Below are 26,316 nucleotides of genomic sequence, written 5' to 3' on the forward strand. Positions count from 1 at the left end.
AAAATTGCACCAACGTAAGTACACCACCCCGTATATCCGATAAATTATTTATTAACTAAAATTTCTTTTCGGTAATATCAACTATGCACTCCTCTCAACGCTTCAATTCGATACTGCCGAAAACCGAACGACCCTGTATATCCCTATAAATATATTTAACGAAATTCTCTATCTGCTAAATTTCGAAATCTGTCAATTATTATATTTCAATTTTTCTCAAACAAACAGAAAATCACTAAAGTATCTCATCGATAGACCCGATGCGATATTTTTTTTAACATGTGCATAAGGAAAAAAAATTATAAACAAGCCACGATGGGACAACATTTACAAATAATAATCAGATCTTAGTCTGAAAGTCTACAGATCACTTTGCTATTTTTCGATTTTTCCGGTGTTATACCAAATTTCCTAGTTTTCTAATTTTTCGCAAGTTTATTTCTCAATTACCTTTTGTTTCCACTTTCGAGTGTTGAAGAGTGTGTGGCTATAAATTTTTCCACGGCTTTTATTCCGCCTGCAATGTATGTATCAAATAAGCTATTTTTCGATCGGATCAAGACGCAATTGCGTTTCTCTGAAAACTTATTAGGTTTTATCAAAAATAACAACAATTATTATGCAACAATAGAAATCTCATTCGAATTTCCTCTGCACGGTTAAATCGAATAAAAGACTATTTTAACAATCATGAACATTCAATCCAACGTTTAAAGAAAATAACCCCCATTTATTGCAAAGCACTTTGAACAATTTCATTATGCGATTAGTTTATACTTTTCTATTATTCCTATTCGATATTAATCGAATATTGTTAACTACATTCGTGTAATTTTAATATATTCATGAAATGTACTCTCTCTCTCTCTCTCTCTCTTTCTCTCTAGAGTTTTCACGATTCATCTCGATTTTAATGTTAATTATCTAATAATAAGTATAATACATTTTTCCTTAAATTCTCGTCATTTTTCACGTTTCACTATTATTAACAGATTACTATTCTCGTTATATATTACCCGCCCAGGGCCCCTATTCCCCTCCGGCCCCGTTAGATTGTTGGCCGGATTGAAAAAAATTACATATTATCATGAATCAACCAAAAGATATCTAATTGATGAAAATAATAATGTTATATTTACCATTTCAATTTAAGATGCACAATAGTGGTTTACCTAACGATAAGCAATAATATTATAAATAACATTTTAGAACAAACTTTACGATTGTGTCTTCGATTTTAGTCGATATATTAATATCTTATACCTGTTTTTATATTCGATTTCTTATTCATCACAATCTGACAAATAATTCGCTCCATTCTTTTCACCTAATAATAATAATAATAGTGATGTTAACAATAATAAAACGATCATTTCCAAATGTGTTGATGAATGTAGAAAGAATAATTTCGAAAGTCGCATTATTTCGTCCTAAATCGAATTGTATGCGATATTTCAGTTTTCATTTTGTTGAAATTTGCAATGTGTCACACGATGTATGGCAAAATTTCTCAGTTAATAATTTTTTTTCCTTTTTAGGGTACTTCACGAAAAGCTTATTCTGACACATTTTGTTTTAAATTTTTTAGTGCCAGCGTCTGAGAGCCATCTCCGTTGAGTTAATTGCAGAGTGTGTGTGTTATTGACATTTAAATTCTATCAACTTTTTAGTGATAGTGCATCGTCGATTGACAGGTTCAGGATGTCCGACCCGTTGACGTTGAAAGAACTGGAGGAAGTCCGCTATCGCATGGACGTCGATTCATATTTGGTATTGAGCGAGTAAGTATTATAATTTTACGTATATTATTTCTTATTTTCACTTTTTGTTGTTGTTGTTCTTATATTTTGTGACAAAATTTGGAAACATTTTCAACAATTTTCTTATAATTCAATAATATTATTATTATTATGTTATATAAAAACAAATATATACTGAATAACCAATTGAAGCTTTTATCTGAAATGAAAATTATTCATTCAACATTAAAAATTCAAATTATTTCTTCAATTTCAATTATTTCTGTCTATTTGACATATAATGTGTAACTTCAATACATATTAATCGACAGTCTCCTCACATTAATAGTTTCAGATATACAGGGCAATGATGTTCATATCATGAATGGAATTTGACAATTTGATCTTCACTACAGGGTGATACATTATTCACAGAAAGAGAAAGACTATAAAATTTTTCTTCTCGGATTCTGATTTACTAGTACATTTATTGACTACTAGGAAAATTATCGAAGTAAAAGAAAATTATAACCTGTTGATTTTATATGTCTGTCTGTCTGTTTGTTCGCATTCCACGAAACCACGCCCACTTTTCCTGAAATTTTCAAGTTTCAATTTTGATTACAGATCGCTATTCTCGTTATATGTATGTATACGTAAAACCATTAAAAAGGTTCGAGCACATTATGACTCTCCTATCTAAAGTTACAAGCCTCGCAAACACAGGACTTCATTGTGAACCACTCTGTGTATATTGTATGAATTCAAATTACAAAAAAATTGAATATAATAACTGTGTAACCCTTTTTTTTAAATAAAATTATAATTTTTAGGAAAGCAAGAGATATACACTATTTGAAGAGAGTCCAGTCCAAATTGTACACAAAACTAGGAGTGAAACAGAACAAGTTCCAAAAACACTTCAGACAACAAGTGAACTTTTGATCAATCGAAGGAATACTGTCTGTCATCAATGTGGCATCAATGAAGGCATACTTAGATAAAATGTGTTTCAAATTAAAAATATTGTTTTTACTAATTGTATCATACATTCTTACTTTAGGTATCATTTGAAAAGTTATTTCAACAAAACATTATTATGTAGCTCTGAAAAATGTTATATTATACTAACCTAGGTTAGATTCTATATTTAGTTTTCTAATTCTATATTTAGTTTTCCAATAATTCTATATTTAGTTTTCTAACGATTCTGTATTTAGTTTTTCAATAATTCCGTATTTAGTCTTCTAATGATTCTATATTAAGTTTTCTCATAATTCTATGTTTAGTTTTCTAATAATTCTATATTTAGTTTTCTAATAATTCTGTATTTAGTTTTTTAATGATTCTATGTTTAGTTTTTTAATAATTCCATATTCAGTCTTCTTATTATTCTATATTTAGTTTTCCAATAATTCTATATTTAGTTTTCTAATAATTCTATATTCAGTTTTCTAATAATTCTATATTTAGTTTTCTAATAATTCCATATTTAGTTTTCTAATAATTCTATATTTAGTTTTCTTATTCTATATTTAGTTTTCCAATTCTTTATTTAGTTTTCTAATAATTCTTCATTTAGTTTTCTAATTCTATGTTCAGTTTTCTGAAAATTCTTTATTTAGTTTTCTAATAATTCTATATTTCTTTTTTTAATAATTCTGTATTTCGTTTTCTAATAATTCTATATTCAGTTTTCTAATTCTATATTTAGTTTTCTATTAATTCTATATTCAGTTTTCTAATAATTCTATATTTAGTTTTCTAATGGGTCTATATTTAGTTTCTTAATGATTTTTTATTTAGTTTTCTAATAATTCTACATTTAGTTTTCTAATTCTATGTTCAGTTTTCTGAAAATTCTTTATTTAGTTTTCTAATAATTCTATATTTCGTTCTCTAATAATTGTATATTTCCTTTTCTAATAATTGTACATTTCCTTTTCTAATAATTGTACATTTCATTTTGAATTAATTGTTAATTCAATTTCCATTTAATAATTGATTTTTACTTTCGATTTTTCTCAATCTATTTTGTTTCAATTCTTTCTCAGTGTTAGATTGAAATTCTATATCAATTTTAAATAGATATAATTATTGAGGTCGGGTAAATAATACAATACCCAAGACAGGAAGATTGCAAAGGATGAAAAGTGTAGCGATAAGGAGTCGACAACGTTGAAAGACGTTCCAAACCGACTCTTATAGGTTAGGTTATAGGTTGGGAACATTTCTTTATTTTATTATATTTTACGTATAATGCAATTTGAAATATTATGTCGGTATACAAATTTGAAGTATTGCTCAGAAATTTCATCTTAAAGTCTATTCACATATAAGACAAATTTTTATAGGTTGAAAGGGAATTAAATAAAACAATTGTGTTGCTCTGAAAACAAAGATTATAATAGTACAATTACATTGTTCACCTAACTAGCCAACCTACCTGAAAACAAAGAAACGACAATTAAAGTTTCTATTCCAAACAATTCCCTTTCTATATGAATTCGAAATGAAAGATGAATGATATTGTTCAGTAGTTGCCTAGTAACAATAATTGTCATAGGATTAAGTATTCAATATAACCCTGGCCTTGGCACCATAGACTCTGTCTATGGTAGTTAAAAATTAGCACAATCTATGGGGTCAGATTAGAATTGAAGAAATATAATTTCTTTACACACATAATAACAAAAAACGCAATATTAGTTTCCTACCTACGGCAATTTTACAAGTGTGATTTGAGTTTATTTAACAACTTCTATATTCCATCGAATCAAATAGGCACTATAAATTGTAAGAAATATTCTTGGATATCTTAAGATATTTTTTTATTAACATATTTTTGTATTTTATGTTTTAGAATAAAAATTTGTGGACTACTCTTTTAATTTGGGGTATGTGTCGATACTTTCAGTTTCATACAAATGTCTGTTATTTTTCTAATATTCGAAAATCAAAGTTTCTCTTATTGTAATAAAGAATTGAAAGAAACCATTCATAACCTTCAACTTTCTTTCAAGATGATAAAATAAGCAAGTTCTTATGAAGATGGTTCATTCCCAAGGAACTACCAATAATTGATCTCTCATAGCAGTTCAGAATCTGTTTAAAACTGTGACAACATAATTTTTCAATCCACAGCTCACTGAGCAAGTTTCCAAGTTGTCGACAACATTGAAATTTGAATAGAACAAAAAAGTGAGTGAACTAAATGTTAAAACTGATAACATCTATATTTCTGATTTCTGTGGTTTGGTGAGATAGCAAAATAATAAGTCATCCTGATACTGATCTTGGAAGAAAGAAAAATATGTGCCGCAAGTGAGTAGAACCATACTAGTAAATTCAATTGCATGAACTTTGAAATGAACTACATCTACTTGCAGTAACTTCCAGCAGCTGGATTCAGACTGCAGATGAGAATGGGTAAAAGGAAAATAAAATTTGTTTCTGTTGCTTGCATAACAATCATGGGATCAGATATTGTAGAAAGAAAAAAGTTGCAACAAAGATGGTTGTAATAAATTCCATTGAGGCTTACTAAATCAGAATATTCCCGACAGCACCAATTTCAGACACAGAACAAATGAGATATGCAAAAAAAAGAGAAAAGAAAGTGTTATTGCGCATAGATCCTATAATTTTTAAAAAGGCTAAAAACGAAGTTCCCACATCGGCTTTATTATGAAAGGTCCATTATAAACATATAAAAATATAAAGAGTTAACCTCATTTTTGGGAACTACAGGTTCAACTGATCCTCTGTTAATGAAGAGAATGATTCACACCACTATCAAAGGACAAAATGATAATCATGAATTTCTTGTGACAGCAAAGGTAATTATGGAACACTATTTAGACAGTGATCGTTCTGTGGATTAGGTATTAGATTTGATAACTAGGGTCCAAGAGGTTCACAAGAGAGATGGTCTCCATATAATATATGGGACCATAAAAAAAGAAGATTGTTATTGAGCAAAGTCCAAGGAAATTGAGGAAATTTTAAAAGAGAAAGCAACAACTACTAAAGAAAAATGTTGATAATCAATTGATAGTCAATTTGTTACCCTCTTGGGTTTCTTCGCCACTATGCTATCAGAGCAAGATTTTTTTTAAGACATTTGGAAAATGAGTTTTGAATTAAATGAAGAATTAGAACTTTTAGTAAATGAAGAATGACTCAAATGGTTGCAACACTTGAGAAATACTAACAGTGAGAAAATTCCTGTTCCAGAGCCTACTAATTCAACTAATAAAAAATTGCTACACTCTGTTTCTATTTGATAAATTATTTCACCTGTATGAATGTGACCTTTAATTTCTTCGGATTCTTCGCAGTAATGTAGGAAAGCTTTCCACAATTTTTTGCAGCCATTTCCATCTCACATTTTGCTATTGAGTCCTTTTCTTTCGAGTCTTTTTCCAACAGTCCAGCCATGTCTTGAGATAAACTTTGAACTTGTTCTTCATTGTGAATTATTCCAAGCTGGACTATTATTTTCACATATTTACCTGAAGACAAAAGTTGAATCAATTATTTGCTATGTACCCTCATATGAATAAATAGTATCTTGAGATATAAGTTTAGATAAGTTTCTATATTTCGAATAAATCACACAAATACCCTTAATTTAAATGAATTAGGGTTTTATGTAATATTGACTACCCTCAATGTGTTGCGTCAATGGCCATAGTTTGAGTGTTCTTGCCAAACTTAATCATGACACAAATCATGAGTCAGATGTCAGATTTTATTTAATCTAGTTTTAAACTATCCACATTTGTATCGATTTATAAGTCTCGAATTCAGGGACTTATAATGAGGGACTATCTTTGGAGATGATATCCAAATTCAAACAAACATGTATCGATGTAGTTTTAATAACTGTAACGGAAGAAGTATTTACAATATTGAACAATTAATTACTATAACAAAAACTACAAACCTGAATCGATACAAATGTCGATATTTTGAAACTAGATTAAATAAAATATGAAATCTCACTCATGACTTGTGTTATGATTATGTTTGGCAAGAATACTCAAACTTACATTCATTATTTTCCTTGAAAATTAATTCATACTTGAGATTGCCTCAAAAGAACTTGTCTAAGAAAAATCACCAAATGGAGACATACCAACAATCCTTCAAATCAACTCCTATACCAGACTACAGAAGTAGAGCCAATACAGGGAAGACTTCAAAAACTGAAAAAAAAAATTAATCAAAGACCAGAACCACAAAAACATTATGGAGCAACCAACACCATAGGGACAAAAATTCCAGCACTTCCACTTAATGTCTTTAATTAGTCAAGTTTAGTTAGTTTACAAAATGAAGAATAATTTATTGAGAACAAAAGTCACTTTATGCATACTTAATGAAAAGCATGATTATAACGTCAGAAGTAAAATTGATATGAGGAAAAACTATGCAAGAACATGTATCGGACAGAATTCTCCAATGTTTCGGTCTGTTGATCGTACAGTTAATACCAATGCAGACTATGCTGCTTGTGCATCAACATGTAAAGGTTCTGTAATTCTCTACCACTATGAATGGTAGAGACTATGCAGAATAGTTTTTTTCATGCTGTTTTCAATTCTGTTCCTGTGGAAATAACATGCAGTGGAAATATTGAAAAAATGTGCCATGACCTCAAGGAGTTTCTTGAACTTAATTAATTTCTTTATATATGGGGAATTAATGTTTTTTTTTACAAGACTGATTTGAATTATATTTAAGAAATATTGTTGTTTATGAGAGATATCATGTAAATGTAGGCTGTGATACCAGCTTTTTGCTGTTCAAGGGTCAGGAATAAATATATAAAATAACATCATTCACCAAACAAAAATTAGCAAATTAGTATTGTAATATGAAAATGTCCACAACTATAAAACTAAATTCAACTATATTTCATTCTGTTCTTAAAACAACCTCTTTACAATTCAAGAACAAATTTATGTCTAATCTGAAATCTGTAAAAAATGAAATCTACTACTTGATACAAAATAATACAAGTCTTTACTATGGAAACACCTCAAATAATTAGAAATGATAAGAATGATAAAAGAAGTTTGTTGAAAAATTTTGTTGTGAATGTATCACACCCTACTTTAAATTTGGAAATAAAATTGTAACTGTAATGGCTTATTGCTCAAGGGAAATCAAACATGTATTCCTTCCATAATGAGATCAGAGGTTGTGAGTTAACTAGGTACTGATGACTTAGAGTTATAGAGGTAATTTTTGAGTGTCTTCGCTTATAAAAGTAAAAATGGTAAAACATATCCGTAAAATCATTTCCAGTTATGCATGGATATTTTTCAGCTCAAACAGGTTTTTACAAGGGGATTGAAAATAATTCGAGTTATCGTGGATTTCGAGTTAAAGAGAGTCCACTGTATGTGTAAACAAATAGTGAATAGAGTTCTTTATTGTAGAATTTTCCCCAAGTATTGAGTTTCCAATAAAAAAGAAATGATACCACCCACCGACCCAATGGAATATGTGAAGGAATATTACATATTCTTCCTCATTACGATAGTAGATTGAAACCTTCAGTAGTTGTTTATAAAAATTATAATACACCAGTGATAAGGTCTAGACAAAAACAAAAACATTATTATGATGAAAAAAGTTCCTGGTTAAAAGCAATACCTTCAGATAGTCGGGTGAGAATTCAGAAAAAGAGAAGAGATCGTTCATATAATATAACATTGAAACGAAGTATGGTTCACATCTATTGAGAAATCTATAGATTCATTGAAATTCTACCAGACGAGATTGGAAATTCAGACTCATATAACACTTATATAGTATAGAGTTTCAATACTCACCAAATGGTCAGAAAATGAATATTTGTGAGTATTTATTCAACAGCAGCCTTCTTTTGATTTGATTGCATCCAGACTTATCCTCTGTATAGTGCAAGAGCATCGTATGGTTTTTTTTTGTTTTTATAATATCCCCTATCAGATTCCTATGATCAATTACTACACCAGATGGTAACATCCAACGAAAATCAGATCCATAAAGTTCATGGTTACCTGAGGAAAAATATATAATTAAAACCAGTTGCGAGTTCGGTTGACGTAAGTAAAAACATGATGGAACATGTCCAGTTAGGTTAAAGTGAATGGTTCTACAACTACAAAAATTTGATCTCAAACTTTTTACAAACTGACAAGGGCCTGTTTATCTTGTGCTGTATGTCATAATGTTGATGAGTATAATTTAGAAATGAATAAGATGTATGTGTAATAATAATTGTGAAATTACTGTCGAAAAATACTTATTGAAAGAAAAAGATGCTGACCTTGAATTGTTGAAAATTTTTGTTGCGAAGAACTGTTATTGCATTAAATTCCTAATATTTCTTGTTATAAAATAGGATGTAATATATGATGTTTGCTCATAGTAGATTATTATACTGAAAGGGTGGAATTAATTCACTTAGATGTTAATGCTGGTTCCGATACAGTGATAAGTTATCTTAAATATCTGTTTGCAAAATGGGGAATAAAAAATTTCAAATTAAATTTTACGAGTATGTTTACGGTAGACCGTTTGTTGTTGAAACAGATCACAGACCATTATTAGTAATTTTCAAAAAACCGCTAGCAGCATATCCAGTTAGGTTGCGGAGAATAGTTTCATACTTGTTTACAAATTGGCAAGGATCTGTGTATATCCAACGATTTATCACATGCTGTCTGTCATAATGGTATAAGTAAAAATTTAAAATGAATTTTAGATGCATATGTAATTAAAAACAATTGTGAAAATACTAATCAATCAACCAGATATTATTAAACCTAAGATGCATAGAAACCTGGTATGTCTACTGATACCTGTAAAACTTTCATACAAATCAGGAGATTTTTCAGATTTATACCTACTTGATTTAGAGGGATCGCTTCTGTTTCAGATGAACAATAATAATAATATTTTATATTCTATGCTTGTAACAATCTTCTATACTCTGTCATTATATTCCATTCATTTGATTAAAAATTCGATAGAAACTGAAATGTATTTTATTGTGAAAGTTTGTAAAGTCTAGAATCAGTATATCATTTTCAAAAGGCGCCAGGCAGACAGCGGGAATTCGAAAATTTTTGAAGAGCGCCACCTTACAGAACTCTGGCGAAGTAGAACACCAAAGCAACAGGTGGATATCTCAAAAAGTCTGAAACAAAATCGAATCTTTACACACACCAGGGATTCTATGCATCTTAATTAAACCCTATTTTAAATTTGAAATTGATGTTGAGTAATGACTCATTCTTTTTATTTATTTATTTCTGATCCCTAAACAAATATTCCATTGCTTGTATCAAGGCCTAAATTCTTTATGGAAATCAAATAGGCTTTCCTTTCAATATAAGATCAGAAGTAATTCAAAAAATTTATTATGGTCATTTTGGAATCATAAAGTGCAAAAATAGAGCAAAACAAAATTTTTTTAGGACTAATATGTGTGAAGAAATAGCGAATAGAGTACTTTCTTGTGAAAGATTTGTCTCAATTATAGTTTCCATTAAAAACAAAAGAACTAATATTGCATGAAATTACAAATATTTCTTGGAATGAGATAGGATGTGATAATTTGTATTTAGGATCCATATATATGTAGTTTATAATACTGAGTGATTATATATGAGTGAGTGGAATTAATTTGCTTAGATGTTGATGCACATCTGATACAGAGATAGGTTGTCTTAAAGATCTGTTGCGAGATGGTGAATACCTGAGATATTGGCCTCTGATGGAGGTCCTCCGTAATTCAGTTCAGGAAAATTTAAAGATTTTTCTGAATATCAGGTTCAAGGTACCCTCAATCGAATCGAATGGTGGAAAAAACAAAACTGACTTTGAAATTATTACTTAATAATGATGAGAAGAGAATTGAATAAGTTTTACTGATGGATACAAATAAATACATAGTTAGAAAATGGTTTTTACCAACCCAGTTGATGGAATCAGAAATTATTATGATAGACAACTAAAACCATTAGTAGTTGAATCTAAAAATTATAATACACAAATGAAAAGGTCTAGACAAAAACGTTATTATAATGAAAAAGTCACTTGTTGAAAACAGTACCTCTAAAAAGTCAAGTACGATTTCTAGAAAAATTTTAAGATCTTAATTCAGAGATCAAAAGATCATGTAAAATTATAACGAAAGATGGTTCAACTCAATCAATTAAGTTATCATTGTTTCATAAAAATTCTACCAGATGAGAATGGAAATTCAGACATATGTAACACTAACATTGAATAAAGAGTTTTAGTACTCACCACATGGGTGTAAAATAAATAATTGTTGGTATTTAACAGCTACCTCCTCAGGTTTGATCAGACTTATTCTCTGTATATTGCAAGACCTATCTAGGTATTTTTTTGTAATATCCCATCACATTCCTTCATCCAATTATAACACCCAATAATAACATCCATCGAAGTATGTTCAGTTACCTAAGGAAAAATATATAATTAAATTCTACTCAAATTATACAAGAATAGGTAGAGCCTTTTCATGCTTATTTTTAGATAATGCAACCACATCTTATGAAAATTATATGAGGAAAGTAGATCAATTTGAACAGAATATCGACTTAAATCATAATTCACTGGATATCTCATGGTGTTTAAATAAATACGTATAGGGTTACGAACGAATGGTAAATTTGGTCGTAGTTTCCGAAAGGCTAACACAGCCATAACGATCCAGATTCAATAATAACAAATAAATATCTGGAGACCCCAGAAATGTAAAGAGGTATATGAGTGATGTTATTTACAATGATGGCATGAGCATTCAATTATTGATAAACTTAGAAACCAAAATCAAGACTAGTCCGACATTAGAAAATGGACGCCATTATGTTATGTCACATGATATGAATTCCCCAATAAAATTGTTTCAAGACAAGGTTGTCTTGTTGCTTTATTGAAAACGCCCTAGATTAATAAATAACTACTTATAATAATCATAATTGAATGGTCCTATCCAACTTTCGAGTTGATTTCATTTCCAATAGAGTTAATGAAATCAAAATCAACTCAGAAGTTGGAAAGGATCTTATAATTATTGTAAGTATTGTATTATGAATTGTTACAACCTATTACGCAGCACTTACTACGCGAATTTCATGCAAAAAATGGTACGTCAAATTTATAAAACAGTATTTACAATATTTAAAATGAATTCTGAAAATACACCATTCACTGCATGAAATTCGCGAACTAAATACTGTGTATAACAAAACAGAATGCTCTATAAAATTTCTTTGGTACATACCTTTCATAATATCGTTTCCGATGGTCAAAAATAGACTTTTCCACCATTTGCTCTCCATTTTCATATTTAAAACAAGTATATACAAAACCATGGTAGATAACTAGTCACGCCGGCGCCATTGTTATGTCAATGTCACATGATATGAATTCCCCCAATGAAATCGTTCCAAGACATAGTGACCACATGACATTGTAGCTTTGTTGAAAATCCCCTAGATGTTACCAAATATTCCCCTAAAACCGACATTTCTCATAAACATGTTTTTATTAGAAACACGCTGATAAAAATTGTAATAAAATTCAACTCTTGAGTTGATTTTGATTTCAATACAGTTATTGAAAACAAAATCAACTCAGAAGTTGAAAAGGATCATATAATTATTGTCTCTATTGTAATATGAATTGTTGCAACTCACTACTCAGCATATAATTCACGAATTTCGTACAGTAAATCGTACGTCAATATTGTAAATCAGTATTCACAATATTGTAAATGAATTATAAAAGTACGGACGTACCATTTACAACATGAAATTCGCGAACTAAATGCTGTGTCGTTCATTTCATATTATAATACAGAATATCCTATAAAATTTTTATGTACATACCTTCCAGTATCGTTTCCACTGGTCATCAATAGTCTTTTCCGCTATTTGCTCTCTATTTTTATATGAAAATAAAACCACACAACACAAAATAGAAAATAGACCTAATATGCTACGATGGAAATAGTCACACCGACGCCATTTTTGTATCTATGTCTTCTTGTCAGTTGTCATATCCCCCAATGAAATCGTTTTTTTTAATGAGACAGTGTTGCATATAGTCTAAGATCCCGATATAAAACGACCTTCACCGAGATGCTTATTTGATAAAAAGTTTTTTTATATTCAATTTAACATGTCAATAAATATATCACATATGGGTTGCCTAACAAATTTAAGTCCAGAGTAGGTTTAATAAATAATTTAAAAAAATTTGTTTTAAAGCATTTCACCGGTTTGATTAGATAAATTCAAATTCCAATCGAAAGTATGAAGCCCATAGAATGTGCAAACGTTAGGTTGCCTATTTTTTCCGGTCACAACTCTCGGGTAGCCAGGTATAAATAGGTAAATCTATACTAGCATTTTGCAACGGTCTGATTAGTGAATCAAAATCAATAAAATTAAAGATCATTTTATTATGAACTCGGTGGTATCGGGTTGCCTCCGAAAAATCAGTCCCGAATCCCGGTTGTCGAATTTTAAAAAGTTAAATATTGCTAGGAGTGAATGTGTGCGACTGAGAGGTCCCAATCAATCATCTCATGCAATAGAAGAGGACACAGCATAGCAACTGTTTGAAGTCCGTCCAGTGAAAGAAATAGAGTGCGCATGCTATTTGTTCTTGGAAATGAAAAGGATAGCGATAGACTCGTATATGCGTGCATCATTTTGGAGTAGATAATTATCAAAATAGAGGAATAGTTATTTATTTTTTTTTCTAATCAATTAATTATTTATGTGTGTATATTTTTTATGTGACACTAAATGAAAAGGATAGGGATAGACTCGTGTATGCGTGCATCATTTTGAAGTAGATAATTATTAAAATAGAGGAATAGTTATTTAATTTTTTTTTAATCAATTAATTTTTTATATGTATTTATTTTTTATGTTACACCAAAGTATATATACATCTTTACTAAAAAAGAAGGTTATAGTCATACATATATAATACTAATCTTGCAAATTTTATCTTTATTATCAGGCGACAAAATAAAAAACAACAATTAAAAAAACACTTCTGTTTATTATAAAAAATTATAAATACAAAATGTTTTTAAAATTATTCAGGTTCCAAGTCATCGGACATATAACTATGATCTCCAACTTCTGAATCTTCTTCGTCATCATCACTCTCCGTTTCAGTTCTTTCGACAATGTCTTGTTTGATATTTTTCATTTTTCGAAAATAGCTGAAAAAGTTTTACTTTTCCTTTATTATAAAATGCTGCCGTGTAATCGCAACCTGTAAATATCATCAATAGCATGCGCACTCTCTTTCACTGGACGGACTTCAAACAGCTGCTATGCTGTGTCCTCTTCTATCGCATGAGATGATTGATTGGGACCTCTCAGTCGCACACTTTCACTCGCAGCAATATTTAACTTTTTGAAATTCGACAACTGGGATTCGGGACTGATTTTTCGCAGGCAACCCGATAATAAAATAATCTAAGCCATATGATTTAAGGGTAAACTGTGGAATCTGCCCTTAGTTTAAGATGTCTAAAAACCAGGTGTATGGACTGTTCATCTTTTGTTTTGCTAATTTTGAGAATATTAGTTAAGCTTCGTTATGTCAACTGTAGGTAGCGCTATCAACAAAGTAAGATTCTTGTTATTTATTATTTATGAGTTTTGTGCCATTATGGACCTACAATATATATGCATATCTTTCATTATAGTTATGATCTATGGAAGCAATTCTTGTGATTGAAATACCAATAAACTCTCTCTCTATTTGAAATATTTGAATTCATTCCAGTAAACGTTTCGTGTTTTGTTTCACGACTTTGCACGATCATACTCGGTTATACGTCGCTTTTGATTGGTCAGTATCGGGTTTTAATTAATGTATCCAATCAAAATTAACGGAAATGACAAGTATGACATTGCGGCGCCGCCACGAACTAAAACTAATATTTTCAATTTGGTCGAATAATCTAATGTAGTAATCTGTGGTCATTGCATTCAAAATTTGACGAGTGCATTCACCATGTTTTTAGACATCTTAGCTAAAACCTTAGAATATAGATTATTAATGTTCCAAGGCTAAAACGGACCAAATATTTGGACCCGAAGCTCATGAGTTACAGGTACTCCCAAAGATTCTAAATGAAAAGTAACTGTCATGCGCGAGAATGTCGAGAATTCCCTTCAAATACGATTTTGATGTTGATGTTATTTTGTTCGAAACAACAACAAAATTTACATTTTCTGTTGTTTCCCATTTTAATTGCAGAGTGGGATGAAACAGGTAGGTATATATGTAGAATTTTCCAAAATTCGTCTTTAATTGAGCTTTCTTTGTAGATGAAATTTGGTATTATTATATCAATTATCAACAGCTACAAAAATATACAAAATCTTCTGCAGACCAATTTTTGAGTATAAACACACTATACAGAACTGAACTAGTGCCAATAAGGGAAAGACTGCAAAAATTTCCAAGGAAAGTCTTCTAAAGGCTACACAACATAGAACTAATGTGACCATTGATGCGAATATGATAGAAGTTGTTTATTATCATTATATTTATTTGTAGGTTGATCAATTAATGTGATTTGATAATATGAAAGAGAGTTTTGTATGATGAGATTGAATTGAAAGTGCCCTTTTATTACTATGAATAAGTATTCAAATCAAAGCTTCTTAATTATTTTATCCGAATTAAGAAATTTATTGTTGGTAATAATGGATAGAACTTCAAGAAATTACATTAAAACATCTAGAAATGGATTTTTAAAAGTACTACTAGCTTGTTTCATATTAGGATTAGTTTGACATTTCACCTTGATAATAATTTCAAAATTTAAATCAATGTGTTATGTGAAGGATCAGGGCAAGAAAAAGATTATTTCAGATTGTAGAATCCCTTATATTATTATAGATAGATTATACAGAAACCACTAATGGATCTCAAAAAAGATTTCTCTTGAGTTTTCAATACAGAATAGGGTAATATCATTCAGTGATTATGGTTAAGTAAACACTCGGGACAATAATAAGTATATGATTAATAAAAAAAATGGAGGACCAATTTTGTCACTTGTATCATAATAAATATGAATTCAATATATTTTTTTTTTTTTTAATAAGAAATCCAAATTGTTAATTTTTAGGTTTTCTTGCACTCTATAATAATATACTGAATAGTTTAACGATATTACTGGGCAGATGCTCCATTACTAAAAATGCTAATGAGGTAATTTTATTTTCAGATTATATAATGGAAATATAATAAAGTCTGTATCAAATTCTTTACAGCATAGAGAATTTTGGCTGTTCAATACAGTTAAGAATACACTTTCATTGAGTTATTCTCTTATATGTGTAACATGCTGGTTCAGCTAGAATTTGTTACCTCTATTTTTTGTTAATCTCATTTCAATGTTCTAAATTATTTGCTATGAAGTTCTGGTAGTCTCTGTTAAAAATGAAAAAAGAATATGAATTTATAGAAAAGTCATTTTCATAGAAGATGCATACTATTCATTTTTTTTCTTGGGAAATAGATTAGCTTCTCAATTTTCACTTCTTAGATGTTAGTTCTTCTTGGCATTGACCCTATAGTTGCAAATAATCTCCTCTTTCCTTATGGATTGAGAGTCTTCAATTGTTTTACACATTTCAGCAAATATTGTTAACTTGTTGATGGCTCATTAATTTCTAAATTGTTGTCGTCATCTGAAACAGAGTTGATTCTTTGTCCGAACATAGTAACAGCATGCAAATGCTTGCACAATATAACTTTGATGCTATTAGAGGGACACTCACATTTATATTTGTGATATTATACAATATCCTTATTGACAATCTGGATCACATGATGATATAAATTGTGTATTATAATATTTATCATCATATACAGACCTCCTCTATTAAGTCGTTCATTGTTTCTGCTTTTTTATGAGATTCTACAGAAATTTTTTGTTGATAGTTGTTGGAGTTAGGTCTTTCATTTCTCATAATTTTCATCCACATCTTCTCATCAACTATTTCTTCCAACCAATGGTATGTATACCACAGACTGTGTGTATACCATCTGACTCAATGCGCATGAGTACATGTCAAAATAAGAGATCCTGTAAAAAAAGATCGCTTATTTGTGCGTTGCAATAACTCTCTATTAGGTCTATGTTTTAGCCTTAGATATTATTAATATCTATAATAATATTATAAGAATATTATTGATGTTTTAGCGTATCCTGCGAACAGAGAAGATGTGTCCGCTGTTGTCGGTTCTTTCGGATTTCTGATGGTCTAAGAATATTAAACGGAAAGATTGCCAAAAATATATGTTTCAATTCAACACGTAGGTATGATGAAATTTCTTATTCATTAAAATTATAATCAATATGAAAAGGTTAGGTTAAATATCAATTATTGAGCGAATACCTTTCAAATGAACCACGAATCAACAGTGTATAAGATAAATTCGGTTTATATCCAATAATTTCCGACATAATGCTACAAGCATTTTCGTGATCTACGTAATCGAATCAATCGATGAAAAGGTAATATCACAGATTACTAGTCTGTGGTAATATATTCCATTGAGGGAACTTTTAGTTTTTTTTTATTTTCTGAGGTCTAGGTAGGAAAAATTTGCAATAATTTATCGACAAAAAATTTTTGGATGAGCATGAAATTCGGCTAATTAGGTATCGTCAATTCTGACAGAGCTCACCGATTTATCGTAGACAACACAGTTTGAACTCGAAATTTGGGAAAAGTCCTTATCTTGAGTCCAAAAGAGGAAGCAGAATCTAGAAAATTATCGAGTGATATGAAATTATTTAGGTATGATAAGTTACCCTGTCATATCAAAGCTGTAGGTAATAATTTGTGAATATAACAGACATCCGAGCATTTATGTAGATTTAATTATGTTAAGTTTGATTGAGACGTCTTTTCATTTTTTATACTTGTGAATCTGTAAAGGGGTTGTCCATTAATCACGTGATCTTTTTTTAGCATTTTTTAAACCCCCCTCCCCCATTGGTGATACGTAGTGAGGTTTAAGACCACCCCCCCTCCCCCTTCTCAACATCACGTGTATTTTTAGTACCTACAACGAATCTTAAAATTTTCTGAATATTAACTCAATTTAAATACAGGTATAAACTATAATCTTTCTTCTGAAATTAAGGACCATAATAAAAATGTCTACACCAGGTTGCAAGTTTTTTTTGATTGCCATAACAATAATAATAAACGAAAAGTGTAATCATAGGAAAAACATGTATTGTACTAGTACATGAATATATTTAATGTAGTCAAGGTCACTACACGCCGCGCCGTGCCGCTTGATATTTGTTTAAAAATCGCGCGTTTGACGAAAAAATAAATACACGTGATATCTTGCTACACCCCCCCTCCCCCTTGTGATATTTTCGTGATTTTTATCAAACCCCACCCCCCCTTTCAAGCCTCACGTGATTAATGGACAACCCCAAATGTAAAACATAATACTTTTTTTGGAATCATAATTTCTCCCCGATTAATGGCGTCCCTAACCAATTTGCAACATTCTTTTTCTAACAGATAGCACCACTATCTGTAATACCCACTTTCAAATTTATTCTTAGTTGGCAGCAGGGGAGTGAAACCGCTAGTCAGTGTGACCAGATTTAGTAGAAATCTACTTTTTTAGTAGATTTTTCGCATTTTCATGGAGTTTTTTGTAGGAAGAAATCTTTTGGTAGATTTTAGTAGAATTTGGTAGTTTTAAAAAATATAACCGAGACGGTTGGGAATATGGAAATTCGGATGTCTAGACTGTTCCTATGAATCAATTCATTGTTCATTCTCATTGAGGTTCTACATTCTACGTGTTTCTAGAAGAACGTACCTACTTAAACATAATAAAATCATAAAACTTCTTTGGTGGCTGTCGGCTGAGAATAAATACGAAGAATGATGGAATATCCGAAGGGTGTCTCATTAAAAACAGATGGTGTGTAAACTTCCGTTGAAAATATACCATTATCTCACATTTGGTATTCTATTCAGTGGAAAAAAATATGTCTAACTGGAATTTCATCGACAAATTTGGGTGGCTGCATATTTCAGATTTCGAATGCCAAATGCAAGAGAATATTTTCGGCTGAAAACAAAAAATAGAAACAGCATTATTAAAAAATGCTAAAAAAGGACTTGAAGAGATAGGTGATTGTTGTTGTTTTCAACCTACAAAAAATATGCTCGATTCGATAGATAGTGAAAATTTATATATGGATGTTAAAGACGATGATTTGACTGCAGATTGATACTGATTTTTCAATTATTTTTTTTATGTTCAACTGTAGTATTTCATATCTTTATTTAATGTTATTTTTATCCGAAATATTTTAGTTTTTATTTCTATTTATATCCTTTTTTTTATTTAAATATATAAATTTGTTCGTTTATATTTGCTATTTTGATCCTATTTGTTTTTGTTCCGTTTTTTTCCTTTTTTTTTGTCGTTTAAATTTTGAAATAAAATCTTGTTTGATTTTCGAATCTGTACGCATCTGTACTGTTTATCCTATTCATGAAGTTAAATTTAAGCAAAAGAGACAGTAGAATAAAGTGTATTCTGAATAATGTTTAAATCTAATGCAGACGAATCTGTGAAATTTTGTCAAAAATATGTTAGTAGATTTTTAGTGGATTTCTGAACGGTGTTGGTAGATTTTTAGTGGATTTCTGCGGCAAGTTTAGTAGATTCACCATATTTCAATCTGGTCACGCTGCCGCTAGTGCTAGCATTGGCAACAGATGTCACGTCACATACACTCAAATTACACGGTATACATATCACGATGTAAAAATTTTATTCTCATAATAAGCCAATCAGCGTTCGAGTTTTTCAATATGATTTTATAACCAACAATAAATTGTGTTTGTATTTGAAATTCTTGAATGAACAGATAAAGTGGTTTTTAATTGTTCTCTAAAAGTGGTTTTTATTGTCACTTATTTATTACAAGTTCTGTTTTAGGTTTCAGGTAAGGTAAGGTCAGGTAATCCATGAGAAAATAAATTTAGAACAAAATAAGTCCGGGTTTTTCCTCATATTGTATTTCAATGCTCTAATATATCTGAGATCCTTACTTGTGATTATGATAATCCTTCAGAATCAACTATATTAAAGTTAAATTCTGTTCCTCGGCATTTACTGAAGTATCAAATTTATAATCATATATATAATATGGAAAAATTAATATGGAAAATATTAATGATTCTAACAATAACCATTTACGTGATCCAGAATTATCATATCAAATTAAAATGAATTGCCTACTAATTGATCGCTATTTATAATCTTTTTTTTTCATATCCACCTACAACCTCCAAATGAGCTGAAAATGAAGTAACAAAGAGGACCTGTGATAATTAAAGTGAATTACGAAATGAGCACTGTAACGCAGGAAGATAGATTAAACCAACTGAAGATTTTTATCTTGCATGTATGTGTAGAAATTTGAATATTGCTTCAGAAATGTATCAATTCAGTTGTTCATCAGATATAATTTCATAAAGTAGGTATAAATAGGTATTTTTTTTCAGTCAGGTATAGTGTAAATCTCCCAATATAATGTATATTATGTATTGATTTTTATAAATAATTATTATTTTAAGCAAATATGTAAATTTCCTTTGATAAATAAAACTTTTCGATGATATTTTTCTGTTTTAATTCGAAATTATAACAACATAACCTAAAATAAATACTAATAATATTCCATAGACCTAATATCCATGGATATTAGGTCTATGGATATTAGGTCTATGTAATATTCCAACAATTTCAATGAATTGTCATACCTTCATATTCAAATTTTCCCGCCATATTACACTACATGATGGCGGACAAAATATCGGCCATATTGTTGCCTTGATTTAACACGGCGTTAGCACTTCTTATATATTTAGTATTCTGTGGTTGGCAGAAACTTCGAATGGAGGCGTCGCAAACCAACAAAATAGATTTGCTTATCATGCTTATTATATAATTTATCTTTATGTTCTATTTATGTTCCATGGTATATATAATATTCTATGAATATTTTCTAAAAGTTATATTTCTATGGTAAAAATAACCAATAACCTCAAATGAATACTCTGTAATCTGTGAACCATAGACCTAATATATTATTATTATATTAGGTCTATGCTGTGAACGAATACCTAACCTACGTAAATAACCATTCGTATTTCGTAGTGATCATCAGTGTATACTTGTGTTATCTGGGAAACTAATATAAATCTAGTGTTCTAGGTAATTATTCAAATATTAGAAATTGAGTTTTAGTTTGAATCAATAATGTTACAGTTACTACAGTCCACCGCTAAAATGGACGGTAATGCGTCGCAAAGCCCTGCAGATAATAAAGTTACAGGATGTGGAATATGTCGGTTACCCTTGAAAAATAGTGAACAATTTCGAGCACATTATAAAACAGAATGGCATAATTATAATTTGAAGAGAAATATTGTCGGATTACCACCATTGACTCCAGAGGAATTTATATTGAAATTTAACAATTTGGAGCAAAAGCAACTGCCTTCAAAGAAGAAAGTAACAAATTATCGTTGCTATGAATGTAACAAAAAGTTTTCTAGCAATAGCACCTATGATGATCATCTTCAATCTAAGAAGCATCAAAAGAACATCAGAAATACAAAGGAAGATGTCCAAAATAATGTTCCTAAAGAAGAGTCTGATATTGAAGAAGATTCTGATGTTGAAGAAGTTGATTCTGATGAGTGGGATAATGATAACGATAATCCTTTAGATAGAAATCAATGTCTATTCTGTTCCCATCTAAGTGACAATTTCTATAAAAATTTAGAACACATGACTTCATTTCATTCCTTTTTCATTCCAGATGTTGAATATTGTATAGACATCACAGGATTATTGAGGTACCTTGGGGAAAAAGTATATAAACGTAAGTGATTTTTTTCTTAAATTTTTATGGTTATAACGTCCTTTATTTTTAGATTACATATGTCTTTGGTGCAATGAAAAAGGTAAAACATTTTACACATCTGATGCTGTTAAAGCACATATGGTAGATATGGGCCATTGTATGATGATTTACGAAGGAGTAGCCCTCACCGAATATGTTGATTTTTATGATTATTCTTCTTCATATCCAGACACACAAAATGGTGTAAATGAAGATGCAGAGGTAACCATATTATAATTTTTTTATTTCATCATGCAGTTCAGAAAAGGAATCCAATTAATTATATTCTCATCCTTAGGTACCTGTAAACATACTTGAAGGCTCTGAATTTAGTTTAGTTTTACCATCTGGCATTACAATTGGTCATAGAAGTATGATGAGATATTATAAACAAAATGCTTCCCGTACATCTGCTGTGGTTCCATCAAAAAATACTAAAAAACTCCACAAAGTTCTGGCAACCTATAGAGCATTAGGTTGGTCACAATCAGATCAAGAGCAGGCTGCAAGGTAAGATCATAGAACTGTAAGAAGTATTAAGGCACCAATAAAGAGTAATCTTGGGTATCGATAGGATTTGCTTAATTATTAGCTTACTAACGAGTATTCATTTAAATGAAATGATAACAAGTAGCGCTTGGCTTGTAACATATTACTAATATTTGTTTACATACTTCAAATTTGGGAACAAGCTAACTAAGAGCTACTTGTAATCACAGAAAATCAACTCTAATTTCTCCACAGCACTCTTAACCATGAATTCAAAGGAACGCTAGTTTTATCTATGGTTATTGGTATATACCATAAACATGAATAGAAGGAGTATACACAAGTGTTCCCAACATGGTTTTCTGGACATTGTCAAATTGTGATATATTTTCTTTAATTATGTGGAAACTTGTTTTGAATTTTGAACCCGTGGAAGAATATTGATGCCTTCTGCACTTGAAGTTATTATAAATAATTATTCAATGATCATTTGAAGAAGAGTATTTGCTATTTTCTGCATCTACCTGCCTAAACTCAAGCTTTGGAAAATTTAACGAGTAATTTTTGACAAGCTCATTTTTCTAATGGGTTGTTGAATTCATTCAAATATTAAACTTGCTTTTTCATGCAGCTATAATACATAATAAACATAAACCTGTGTAACTTTGCTAAACTGTCTAAATATTGTCAGATCAGCCCCTTTGTGAATTGTTATTGATACATATGCAGGACGGTTCACAATGAAGTCCTATATTTGCGAGACTTCTAACTTTAGATAAAAGAGTCATAGAGTGCTCGAAGTGCACAATTTTCCTTATTCCTCAAGTCTGTTCTGAAATGCCTTATTGCGTAAGAAATTGAGAAGCAACTTCAAATTTTCGACAAGTTGGTGATTTTTTTTTATGTCGCGAAAATCATTTTTTGCAAGTTGCTATTCGCATAATTCTTACTCATTTAAATCTCCACCAAGCATTAAGGATTTTTTTTCAAATTTATTTAAAATTATAGCATGCAAAGATTTACCCATATAAAGTCTATGGAAAGTTTAAGCTTGATTATCCCTTTTTAGAAATCAATAAATAATGCATCTAAGACAATCAAGCACTACTAATATTTTCTCTAGAATCCAAAAAAAATATCTAGTTTAATCTCTACTGGGACATAAAGAAAAACCACTTATTGAAAATGAGATGAAGCTTTCCCTTATTTAAAAAAAAAATTGAGGATATATGTATACGTAAAACCATTAAAAAGGTTCGAGCACATTATGACTCTCCTATCTAAAGTTACAAGCCTCGCAAACACAGGACTTCATTGTGAACCACTCTGTGTATATTGTATGAATTCAAATTACAAAAAAATTGAATATAATAACTGTGTAACCCTTTTTTTTAAATAAAATTATAATTTTTAGGAAAGCAAGAGATATACACTATTTGAAGAGAGTCCAGTCCAAATTATACACAAAACTAGGAGTGAAACAGAACAAGTTCCAAAAACACTTCAGACAACAAGTGAACTTTTGATCAATCGAAGGAATACTGTCTGTCATCAACGTGGCATCAATGAAGGCATACTTAGATAAAATGTGTTTCAAATTAAAAATATTGTTTTTACTAATAATAATAATAATTTATTCATACTTATCTCACAAAATACATGTAAAACAGCGTATAAACAATAATAAAAACAATAACAATATTTATCCAGCATTTTGTTACATACAATTCTAGGTACTAATTTCAAACACTACAAGCAAACAAAATAAATAGAATAAAACCAATAAACAACAATCTATGATCTCGAGATTACAGTATCACATATAAATGGTCGGGATTCACAGATATACGGAATCACAGAAGATGAAAAATGGAAACATGAACTCACTTAAGTTCATACATTCTTACTTTATCATTTGAAAAGTTATTTCAACAAAACATTATTATGTAGCTCTGAAAAATGTTATTTAGGTATTGAAAAAATAAAATTAAATAAATGTGTCCATATTTACAAGGTTCTATGAATAAAGATGGTTAAAATATTTCTTGTAAGTTTATGACACTGTGCCCTCACCTACATCATACAATGTTGAATATCAACTGCTTATTTTAATACTCTCTTTAAATGACTGTTCCAAAAAAATATTGTACAAAAGTGTTCAGAAGTTGTTAAAGTTGAGATTGTCCAAGTATCAACAGTATTTCTCAAGAATTTGTTTTTTCCAGATTGTTCCTCTAATATTGTTTTGTTTATTAGATAGTTCATTTATCTAAATATATAATTCTGTAATTGTCTTTTGACCCTTCTCAATGTATGTTTTCTCTATAACAAATTTTATTCAATAAAATCATGAAATACTACAAACCTATAAGAAAATAAAACAAACTTCTTACAACACTTTTGAATGACGCTTCAAATCAAAGATTGCTGTTGATTAAAATAAGCAGGGAAAATTGAATCTATCGAACACTTTTCGGTTTTTAAAGATTTTATAACATGAAAGCCTATACACTGTTGCCAACACTTTTATTATCGTTTCAACTGAATAATTTTGTCTTATCAGCAATGTTACACTGAGTTGTCACGTCACACCTTCCCTCTACACTATGGCCCATGAAATTACTCTCAAATAAAAATATTTCTTCCAAATCACTTGGTTCAGTTTGAGATGAGAATTCCTTTTTTCCTTCGTCAACTTCCATTGAAAGACTTTCGTCATCACATAGGCATGGAGATTGAGGTGATTTCTCCTTGGGTATATTCTTTCTTTTGGATCGGGCTATTTTTCTTTTACATCTTTCCTTTTTCTCTGTGGAATTATCGGTTACCGAATTATCTTTTCTTTCATACTCCTAAAATAAGTAGAATCAGATTGGATAGACGTGACATAATTTTATAGAGTAATAAACATGTTTATTACTCTGAGCATAATTTAAACTAACCTGTGGAAAAATTGTTGGGTTGTATGAAGGCTTCCTCGGATCGTTACTCTTCGCGTTTCCTACAAAATGAGCACTGCATATTTTATGGAATTCTTTAGGTTGCCATTCTCCCGAAGTACCATCAGCACTACAATAAGTTTTAGATGGATGCCATTTGCAAACATTTCTAAATCATTAGAATTTCTTACCAAATTCTGCTTACGCTATTAATCCATGTCTGTTTCCTTTCTTTCTCGAACCACCTTTTCGGAAAAGAATAAAATTTGATAGAAGTGTCTGTATTGTAATATGCATTGCGGCAACCGACTACACAGCACTGAATTCGTGATGTTCGTGCGCCCGTACGTTTAGGATTCATTTCTAATGATGTGAATCAAAAAACAAAATTAACTAGAACATTCTCAGTATAGTAAAAAAACATAAATTTGAATAGGCAAGACACAGTGAAAGCGATGTTTCACCACAGTCTACTAGTTTTACTAAATATTTTGTTTTGTTCCGCCACGGAGGGCAGTGAGAGCACTACTCATAGAAAATGAAGCTTTTGGTCATTTCTCTATGACACTACTACAGATTACTTAGTTAATCTGTGACACTACTATCCATTATCCATAGACGATGGTCTATCACCATCAACAAATACCTATCTTATATTAGAAAATAGATAGATTATTAATGTTCTAAGTTAGTCATCAACAGCAGCGACATCCGCCAATAGTTTATACAACAGAACACTAATATACTTAGAGACCTTTATACGCGATTCAAGGTTAGGTTGCGCCATCTATAGACATAACTCACCAAACAAATGAGTGAAATCCGCTGATCTCCACACAGCACACTAATATACAGATCTCTATGTAAATACCATAGACATATAATAATATTATTCTATGTGTATGTATATTTTTCTATGCATATGATAAATACCACAGAATACCAAATATATAAATACCATAGACCTAATATCATTTATTATAAGGTCTATGATAAATACCAAACACTAATGGTGGATTTATGCACCAGTCCTAAGAACTAATAGCGTATTCGACTGGTTGCACCAGTTCGAATTAATTCGAGCTGATTATGTCATTTAGCTCTA

The 26,316-nt window shown here is 30.2% G+C and overlaps 2 protein-coding genes and 4 long non-coding RNA genes across 9 annotated transcripts in view; 3 read left to right on the top strand and 3 right to left on the bottom strand.

Moving 5' to 3' along the window:
- Nucleotides 1–342: 342 nt before the first annotated feature.
- Nucleotides 343–4,690, top strand: LOC123681708. The gene is made up of 3 exons (XR_006747707.1): nt 343–524; nt 1,589–1,781; nt 2,573–4,690. It is a non-coding gene; the product is annotated as an uncharacterized LOC123681708 (long non-coding RNA).
- LOC123681694 lies at nt 4,124–12,853 on the bottom strand. 4 transcript variants are annotated; one of them, XR_006747704.1, is made up of 7 exons: nt 12,662–12,853; nt 12,055–12,287; nt 11,052–11,228; nt 8,585–8,794; nt 6,826–6,949; nt 6,039–6,253; nt 4,124–4,185 (listed from the first exon to the last, which is right to left on the bottom strand). It is a non-coding gene; the product is annotated as an uncharacterized LOC123681694 (long non-coding RNA). The 4 variants fall into 4 exon arrangements; XR_006747706.1 differs by having other exon boundaries at nt 4,124–6,253; nt 6,794–6,949; nt 12,662–12,851; XR_006747703.1 differs by lacking the exon at nt 6,826–6,949 and having other exon boundaries at nt 12,662–12,846.
- A 1,806-nt stretch (nt 12,854–14,659) lies between these two features.
- LOC123681727 lies at nt 14,660–15,410 on the top strand. The gene is made up of 2 exons (XR_006747713.1): nt 14,660–15,077; nt 15,134–15,410. It is a non-coding gene; the product is annotated as an uncharacterized LOC123681727 (long non-coding RNA).
- A 1,445-nt stretch (nt 15,411–16,855) lies between these two features.
- LOC123681712 overlaps nt 16,856–26,316 on the bottom strand; it is a 131,816-nt gene continuing 122,355 nt past the window's right edge. The window contains exon 6 of the long non-coding RNA XR_006747712.1: nt 16,856–16,905. This is a non-coding gene — a long non-coding RNA (uncharacterized LOC123681712). The remainder of the gene's footprint in view (nt 16,906–26,316) is intronic.
- On the top strand, nt 20,929–23,977 carry LOC123681666 (zinc finger protein 622-like). Its single transcript, XM_045619904.1, has 5 exons — nt 20,929–21,089; nt 21,144–21,762; nt 21,815–22,005; nt 22,082–22,293; nt 23,687–23,977. The coding sequence occupies exons 2-5, from the start codon at nt 21,165–21,167 to the stop codon at nt 23,796–23,798; spliced, it is 1,113 nt and encodes a 370-aa protein (XP_045475860.1). The 5' UTR covers nt 20,929–21,089; nt 21,144–21,164; the 3' UTR covers nt 23,799–23,977.
- Nucleotides 23,807–26,205, bottom strand: LOC123681684. The gene is made up of 3 exons (XM_045619928.1): nt 25,403–26,205; nt 25,215–25,341; nt 23,807–25,124 (listed from the first exon to the last, which is right to left on the bottom strand). The coding sequence occupies exons 1-3, from the start codon at nt 25,570–25,572 to the stop codon at nt 24,810–24,812; spliced, it is 612 nt and encodes a 203-aa protein (XP_045475884.1). The 5' UTR covers nt 25,573–26,205; the 3' UTR covers nt 23,807–24,809.

The sequence above is a fragment of the Harmonia axyridis genome, chromosome 1 (assembly GCF_914767665.1).
Source record: "Harmonia axyridis chromosome 1, icHarAxyr1.1, whole genome shotgun sequence".
In the NCBI taxonomy this organism is placed as follows: domain Eukaryota; kingdom Metazoa; phylum Arthropoda; class Insecta; order Coleoptera; family Coccinellidae; genus Harmonia; species Harmonia axyridis.

What these genes read in the sequence shown, in the direction of transcription:
- LOC123681666 (XM_045619904.1), top strand. Translation starts at nt 21,165, where the DNA reads ATGGACGGTAATGCGTCGCAAAGCCCTGCAGATAATAAAGTTACAGGA. An exon ending in GTGTAAATGAAGATGCAGAG is followed by an intron (nt 22,006 to 22,081) that starts GTAACCATATTA and finishes TCTCATCCTTAG; the next exon opens with GTACCTGTAAACATACTTGA. An exon ending in GATCAAGAGCAGGCTGCAAG is followed by an intron (nt 22,294 to 23,686) that starts GTAAGATCATAG and finishes TATAATTTTTAG; the next exon opens with GAAAGCAAGAGATATACACT.
- LOC123681684 (XM_045619928.1), bottom strand. Translation starts at nt 25,572, where the DNA reads ATGAATCCTAAACGTACGGGCGCACGAACATCACGAATTCAGTGCTGT. An exon ending in AATAGCGTAAGCAGAATTTG is followed by an intron (nt 25,342 to 25,402) that starts GTAAGAAATTCT and finishes AACTTATTGTAG; the next exon opens with TGCTGATGGTACTTCGGGAG. An exon ending in ACCCAACAATTTTTCCACAG is followed by an intron (nt 25,125 to 25,214) that starts GTTAGTTTAAAT and finishes TACTTATTTTAG; the next exon opens with GAGTATGAAAGAAAAGATAA.